General features: G+C 33.8%; 1 protein-coding gene across 1 annotated transcript; it reads left to right on the top strand.

Moving 5' to 3' along the window:
• Positions 1-2,881: 2,881 nt before the first annotated feature.
• On the top strand, positions 2,882-8,338 carry LOC103496314 (probable receptor-like protein kinase At2g42960). Its single transcript, XM_008458126.3, has 8 exons — positions 2,882-4,179; positions 4,702-5,480; positions 5,568-5,672; positions 5,858-5,980; positions 6,161-6,331; positions 6,413-6,542; positions 6,829-7,038; positions 7,738-8,338. The coding sequence occupies exons 2-8, from the start codon at positions 4,822-4,824 to the stop codon at positions 7,858-7,860; spliced, it is 1,521 nt and encodes a 506-aa protein (XP_008456348.2). The 5' UTR covers positions 2,882-4,179; positions 4,702-4,821; the 3' UTR covers positions 7,861-8,338.
• Positions 8,339-8,722: the final 384 nt, after the last annotated feature.

Genomic DNA, 8,722 nt, shown 5'->3' with positions numbered 1-8,722 from the left:
TCTTGAGCATGAATCCACATTCATTTATCCAAAATTAAAATCACATCTGAATATAAAGTTGGTCAAAGTTTGACTTTTTATAGTAAAACCTTTGACTTTTTTATTTTTACAAGTTTGACCATTTTCCATCAATTCCGAGCTTTCGAATATAAATTCACATTCATATTTTTTATATTTAAATTTTATTTAAGTATAAAGCTCTATCTCTAATATGATAATCTACGACTATATCACATATACTTGTCGGTCTCTCTCTCCTTATCTAATTCAAACAATTCAAAGCATTCCATCATATTGTTATAAGTTTATTCCATATGAGCTAGCAGAGGAACCTAATGGACCTATAGATCATGGGCTCAAACGATTTGAGATTAACTGACTAAACTCTTTTAGACCAAGCTAATCAACATTTGTTAACTAGCGGGTCGTCATTCCACTAAAGTCTCGTACTTGCACTCCCCTCACTATAGATATATTTGTGTCCATTTGATCTAACCATGATTAGTAAGTTAATCCTTCACATGTTGTTCGTAACCTTGATTGGATCAAAATATTGCTTTACCCCAAAGACTACATCTTGCTCCTTAAGTCTCACTGATCCACTATTGAAAAATTGGTTTAACGTCTAACCTATAAACCGAATCCCTCTTGGGCTAATGAGAGGGTGGGGCCCCTTGTTCAATACTTGGATTCAGTCCTTAGAGAAACAACCTATCTACTAACCATAAAGTAAGTAGGAGCGAGTTCCGTCTTACACCCTATATCCTCAGTTATTCACCCAGTCTTACCTCTCCGAAATGAAAGGCTTATTAGACTAGCGTTAAAGAGTTGCTCTCACCTATGCAGATGTAAGAATAATCTCATGTGAATAAGAGTTCATAGTTAGCTCATAATTAAGATTAAGTAACTTAGGTTATCAATAATTGAAATAGTTAGTTTTATACAGTAAAGTGTGTTATAACTTAAAAGTGACTGTTTCATAGTTCGATCTTATGTAAACTACATAGGAGTCACCCACTTTCATGTCTCTATTTGAATGATTCAGGATTACATCGTTTATGTGCTAACTGCAAAGCGAGTCACATCAACAGTGTCCCTAGAATAAGACGCCTAACCTTATTCATATATTATATAACTTTTAGGCTATATACTCGAAGTTGATCCATATTTATGTCTATACATAAAGTTCAAATTTACTCAAAATAACCTCAAGCCTTAGTTTATTAGATTCAAGATTATAGTAATCAATTTTACTAACAAATTCTGAATAACAACTTTATTGAATATAATATGATTTTAAATTACAAACTACATAAATTTCAATACAAGATACACCCGCAATCTTGTGTTTGACCATTGTAATACGTTAATCAGAGTTCTAGATACTTGAAGTACACTCTAGACTTTGGATTGCTACGAGGTATCCACATGCATTGGAAAGATTTAGTTAAGATAATCAAAATTTGAAAAATTAATATAAATTTTGGTTGTCAAAATTTCTCCAAATTATTTAATTAAAAAAATTAGTTAAGATTTGAGAAGATAGAATATCAGTAATATCGACCTACATGCATTGGAAAAACCTAAAACAATCGATAAATTAAAAAAAAAATATATATTTTAGTGAAATTTCGATTGTCATAATCATCGGAGATGGACATGTTTTCAACGATTTTTAAAAAAGAGTATTAGTTTTATAAGAGAAAACTTTAAAGTTCGTCATTTATATATATATTAGTTTAATTTAGATGAGACGGAAAGAAAAAGATGAAGTGGTTTTTTCAGAAAGTAAACATTGAGTAAAGTTAAAGGAAATTAGTTGCTATTTGCATTTTCAGGCAACTTAAAAACCAAAGTAAATCCATTTAATAAAAAATTAAATTTTAAGTTTAATGTAATTAAACCTTGTAATTAGGATATATTTATTTGACCTTAATTTTCTTTTTTAATTTTAAAAAAAAAGATAAGTTTCAAGGAATGCGAAATGAAACCAAATTATCACAATCCCTTAACACCTAATTGAACCATTTTTCAAATAAGAAAAAAACTTTACAATACTCAAAATCTTCTAACGTTTAAAAATATCTCCATTTCCTTTTTTTCTATTTTGTTAAAGGAAAAAAAAAAAAACGAAAAGGAATTTATAAAGATTTAATTCCTATGCTTTAAATTTGTAATTAATAATTTTGTTTTTAAATTTTAGCATGAAAAATTTTGGTGGACTTTATGAGATTTATTATCTCATTGGTCTATCCACATTTTGAGATGTTAAAGGATGTCTTTATCATCTAGGTGACAGTTTTGATTGACTTTTACTTTTGAATTGATTAATAAACTTATTAAGATCCAAATACATGTATAGTCTAAAATAACTAGAATGTTTTTATGGTACTTTTGATTATTTTCATCACAACGAATACGTTCTTACAAATTTAAAAATATAAAGTTAATTATCAAATAAATTAACTAAATTATCATTCAAATACTATTTCCAAACTACTTTGATTTAAGTATGCTTACGATATGCTGACTTTCAAAACTTACGTCACTCTTAATTGTAAAATTTTAATAAATTTTTATAAACAACTATAACTTATTTAATAATACATGAACCAAAATGAGTCATCAAAATAAGTATAATAATTTTTAGTTTGATGGTTAGTTTCATAATACCTCTAAGATCAAAATTGTTTAGAAAAAAAAAAAAAAAAGAAGTAAGTTTTGAGAGAGGGCAGTCATAGTGTTGGAAGAGTCGGCATGTCGATTACTCATCATGCGGCAGTCTGATTGAAACGAAATGTCGTCATTACATAGTTATTATGAATGAATATGAATATAAATGATATTGAATTGACAAGAAAATAAGAATTGAGTTCGGCAAAAGGTTGAGTCCATTCCAATTCTCACGCCGGCTTTCTCTTTAATTGCCGCTATAATTGATGGATTGTTCAATGTTTTTCTTTTCTTTTCTTTTCTTTTTCCTTTTCTACTTTGAAAATTCCTAAACAAACAATAAATGCAAAAAGAAGAAAAAAAAAAGAAAAATCAATTCCAAATTCCAAAACCAGTTGAGTTGACCCAATTGTCTCCTTAATTTTCTTCACCCGTATCTTCAAATCTAATAAAAATTAAAACTTTTCTAAAGAATCAATCATCAAATTCTGGGTTTTTCCTCCCCTTTTTCAAACATAATAAGAAAAATGAAATTTTTTGATATTGATTGTTGTTTTGTTGGTGATGACTGAGAAGAAGCCGTATTAATCTACACTCTTTGCCTTTTACTTTCACCGTTTTTTTGGTTATGGCTTTTCCTTTTGCTCCAAATGATTACAAGCCAGTTGTCGAATTAATACCATTAACGATCAAGATCATTCCAATCCCTCCTTCTCTTAACGGTGTTAGATGAGTGTCCCCATTTTGCCTTTTCACCAAAATCGGATTCGACCCGGCTTAAAGCCTTTGAATTTGGAGTTTTGGGGACTTGGAATTGAATTGGATTGGGAATTCTATATTTGGGTTTGATTAGTTTTTGACTCCTTTTCACAACTTTACCTTCTTCTTCTTCTTCTTTTTTTTCTTCTTCTTCTTCTTCTTTTGTGTGTTGTTTTGTTTTTCTGGTATTTATGTTATGAATGTCCTATTCTTGTTCGTTTCTTTTTTGCGTTTCCTTTACTGTTTTTCCTCTCTGTGGTTTCCTCCATTGCAAACCAAGCTTCCTTTCCAGCTTGCAGAGAGGTCCCTTTGTACTTGACGCTTTGCCTTGCAATACGCACCAACCATTTTCATCCACCTTTTCTTTTCTGACCCTTTAAATCCTCTCCAATTATCTTATTCAATTCTCTCTCTCTCTCTTTCCCTTCTTCCGTTCTTATTTCTTCAACCCCTTTCCTCTTTCTAAGGATTAGATTTTTGTTTTTGTCTGTGCTCTTCTCCTCTTCTATTTTATCATTCTCTTAATTTCTCTTTGGCCCACTATCCCTACTTGTTAATTACTCCTTTACTACTATATCTTTTTGGGGCTTTGGATTTGTTGGGGTTTGAGTTTATTTCAGTCAACATTTTGGTCTATCCCTCCATGCCTTTTGGGTCTCCATTGGCGAAACACGATTCGCTTTGTTTCCCTTTCTGGGTTCCTGGAGGAAGGGGCAAATCTGGGTCTATCTTTGATTACTACATGAGGTAAATCCCTTGTTCTTTAAATCACTCTCTGTTACAGGAATTACATTGCTCTTGTCTCTTGTTTGGATCGAGGAATTGTGTTTTTTATGGTATTTCCTTCTTTTGTCTACACCTGAAATTTGAACTTCATAATTGGTTGTATGAGAAATTAGGTTTCTGAAATGTTTCTTGGGATTTTGTATGGAAGGCTTTTGTTATGGTTCAACTTCAATAGTCTATCCCGATGGATGAGAATAGATAATATAAAATTGTGTTCAATGTAAAGAACTCAATATTGATTCTGGTTCAGCTCAATTGAAGTATTTGTAGTGGTGTTTGTAAAGATCTCAGTGAGACATGGGGCATTGTGATGGTTGTTGTTGCTTCACCTTGGAGTTCTTGGTCAAAGAACTTCTCAACTCTTCACTTCCTTTATAGTAGTCCCTGAGTTGGTGTATCTCTTCTGTAATCTTGTTCTTATCAATGCAACTGCTTGTTATAATTAAAATGATTACTGATATTTGGTCGATTCTCTATTTCTAGGTCCTTAATCCTTATATCATACATGAATTTCCAGATGGGAATGTGTTGAAAATTAAGAGGTTGAACTTGAAGTTTTCTTTGGCTTGGAAATTTGGAACTTTAGTATACAGTGGATCAGATATGGCGTCTGGGAGTTCATTGAATGATCATTTATCCAAGAAGACTTCATTTTGGGGATTGTCATTATGGGTTTTGATCTGCATTTGCATTGGTGCATTTATAGTTTTGATTCTTGGTTTGTTATCTATGTGGATCCTGTTTAGAAAAAAATCTAAAAGATCTATGGACAAATTCACTATTTCCCAAATACCTTTTTCAAAAGATATCAGGATAGATCAGGTTGGGATTCAAACTCCCAATGACCACCCTGAACATAGACTTCTTTCAGTTGATGTCAAAAGAAATGATGAAAATTCAGAAGTTAGGGCTGTGACAAAATCAAGTGAACCTGATAACAATAGCCAATGCAGCTCCACTTACCAACATGAAAAAGCTGGCAATTCACAATCCGGGGAAGAAGGAAGCTCTGGAAATGCTCGGAAGCAGGCTTCAAGGTCGTATGGAGGACTTGGAGGAATTGTGCCACCGTCTCCTCTTGTTGGCTTGCCAGAAATTTCACATCTTGGGTGGGGCCACTGGTTCACTCTCAGGGATCTAGAGCTTGCAACTAATCGTTTTTCCACCGAAAATATTCTTGGGGAGGGAGGATATGGGGTTGTTTATAAGGGCAGACTCATTAATGGCACTGAAGTTGCGGTGAAAAAACTTCTCAATAATCTGTAAGGTTTACTGTTCAAAGAACAATGTTGTTCTTTCCTAATACGGTACTTTTGGAAAACTTGCTTAATGACTTGAAATGCATTTAGGGGTCAGGCAGAGAAAGAATTTAGAGTTGAAGTGGAAGCTATTGGCCACGTTCGGCATAAGAATCTTGTCCGACTGCTGGGCTATTGCATAGAAGGAGTTCATAGGTATGACAGAATTCATCATCATCTATTTTTAGTCTCCATTAAAGAAATACCAGAACCCTTGTTCGGGCTCGTTAAGTTATATATACATGTTTTCACGAGTCCTCCATTTCTCTATGTTTTCTGAAATTTGTTCATTGCTCTGATAGCTGTTAGAACAGTTGACTTTACCTGTTTTCTTCATGTAGGATGCTAGTATATGAATATGTGAACAATGGAAATCTAGAACAGTGGCTACATGGAGCCATGTGCCAACACGGCACACTTACGTGGGAGGCTCGCATGAAGGTTCTTCTTGGCACTGCTAAAGCGTAAGTCTTCAAAATATAGCTTGCCAATTGCAAAGATAGTTCTTATAGTAGTAATATGTTTTTTAATTGATTTCTTCTCAACTGCTGTGTGGTTGGTGCATTAGGAACTAACATACATAAGACAAGAGGACTATAGCCGGGCTTAATTAACATAGATTCGTGTCTATTAACCTTATGCAGGCTTGCGTATTTACATGAAGCAATCGAGCCAAAAGTTGTTCACAGAGACATAAAATCAAGCAACATTTTGATTGATGATGAGTTCAATGCCAAAGTTTCTGATTTTGGATTGGCCAAACTCTTGGGCTCAGGAGAGAGTCACATCACAACTAGAGTTATGGGAACATTTGGGTATGAATGGAGCTCATTTCATTGAGATTTTACCGTCTCTTATTAGGAGCCATTGTACAATTTATCTTTTACAAATTTCAGGTACGTGGCACCAGAATATGCAAATACAGGCTTGTTGAATGAAAAGAGTGACATCTATAGCTTCGGTGTTCTCTTGCTAGAAGCAATTACTGGGAGGGATCCCGTGGATTATGCACGTCCTTCTAATGAGGTATCTATTATTATTAGACCTTTTTTTTTTCTCTACCCTAACTTGATGGTTGTGCATGTCAGTATCTTGGTAACCTGCTGGAATTTCTATTTTACATCTTTGAATGCGGCTATTTTGCTGATTCCTTGGAGAGATTTATCTCGTACTCCCAGATATTTACATTCTTCATTTCTTAACGAAATAGCTTCTGGCTATATTTTTGGCTACTGCACTCATTTCACAAAGTATTCTAATTATTAGTTATATTGATTGCTTGTTGAAACCCTGTGAATTGCATTTTTGTCAGGTTAATCTGGTTGAGTGGCTAAAGATGATGGTAGCAACAAGGAGAGCAGAGGAAGTTGTGGACATGAACCTTGAGATCAAGCCAACTACTCGTGCTTTGAAACGTGCTCTTCTTGTTGCTCTTAGGTGTATTGATCCTGAATCAATCAAGAGACCCAAAATGAGTCAAGTTGTAAGAATGCTTGAAGCCGATGAATTTCCACTCCACGAGGTATGAAAATCATTATCTTGTTCTGTGACTGCATCATTGCTTGTTGTCCCTTTGTCATTTGTCTAAACTTCAAAGCATTTCACTCATATTTGTTGGCTGGCTCTACAATAATGATTTGCTTTAAAAGAACATGCTTCCAATCTAGCTAGGTGCCACTTGTTCAGTTTTACTAAAACCAAAGTAATGCATTGGGTACAATATGATTCAAGTTTCTCTGATTTCACCATGTGGGAAATTTGCAGTTTTAACTCCTTTTCCAAAACCACATGACAATTTCAGTTTTATTATCATTTAAAGAGAATATTATAGGACAATGGCTATTAATTTTTTGTGCAACTGCATTCAAGTCTCTACTGTGACCACATTTTTGGACACTTATGCTGGAACTTGTTAGATTTATATACTTTATGGTGGTCCTATGATGGCATAGTTGTGTTGGCAGCTACGTCGTCGAGCTTTCTTTATTACACAGTCAAAACACTTGACGATGTGGGTTCTGCTACAGAACCTGAGTCATTTGAGTTTACATCAGTTCATTATTATGTTACTGAAACATCCCAAGATGTTTCATTTCTTCACCATGCAAAACTCCATTTTAACAAATCATGGTTCAGAAACCAATTTGATTTAGCAGTGAAGTGTTCGCTAATGGTTCAAAGATACAGTTGGAAAGTTCATCTTTTACATACAACTTTACAGGATAGGAGGAGCCGAAAAAGCCGATCAATTAGCTTGGAGATCGAGTCAATGAAAGAAATACCAGGTTCAGAGCAGACGGGTGGGCCGTCTGAGAGCCATAAATCAGAGACAAGCCATGAATAGAACTGACAAAAGCATGAGCATAGTAAATTATCGCACCTCCCATGTTCATGTCTACAAAAAAAAAAAAAAGATGTTTTTGCTAGAGAGAAGTTTGAATTGATGGTGGTCTAGCTTCTGCTGTTTGCTCATTTCAGGAGTACTCTTAGAGTTTATGAAATAGTGATGAAAAGGAGAGAGGTCCAACAAAAGAGCCATTTTCATTTTCCTCACACAAGAACTAAAGGTCTGAGAGAGGCAGAGAGATTTAGAGAGAATGGGAGAGAGATTGTACAGGCTTGTCTGAAGGACCACAGGACATGGCTGGCTGGTTTGGCTTTAATTTACATCATTGTAATTTCGTCTCTTGTTTTTCAACCTTTTTTTCTCCTTTTTGAGCATCTCTTTGATTGCTGCTGTTCTGTGCATGGCGACCATAATTCAAATCCTATTTATTTCTTCTTTTCTTTTTCTCACCAATAGAGAATGAGTTTCTGCTTGATATTCTGTTTGGTTCTGCATTGACCATTCCCATGCTTTTGGATATCATTACACATTCTTTGTTTCTCATCTTTCTACAATCGAAATTGTTGAAATGTCTTAAATTTGTTATTGTTTCTCATCTTTCTACAATCGAAATTGTTGAAATGTCTTAAATTTGTTATCTAACATTTTGAATTTGTATTTAGGTTACTATTTTGATCCTAAGATTTAGAAAGATTGTGTTCTACAAACTCTTTTAACTCTGCTAGAGTTTTTTGATCTATAATATAATATTCTCTTTAGTAATAGTTTGCTCATTCAGATAGCTAAAATTGTTAGGGAATAAAGTAAGTCTCTATGATCAATTCTCTACCTTTTACGTTTTCTATTTTCTTTGTTTCTC

Source organism: Cucumis melo, chromosome 11 (genome assembly GCF_025177605.1).
Source record: "Cucumis melo cultivar AY chromosome 11, USDA_Cmelo_AY_1.0, whole genome shotgun sequence".
Taxonomy (NCBI): Eukaryota; Viridiplantae; Streptophyta; class Magnoliopsida; order Cucurbitales; family Cucurbitaceae; genus Cucumis; species Cucumis melo.
Note: the sequence above shows the minus strand (reverse complement) of the source record. Positions and strands in the feature narration are given on the sequence as shown.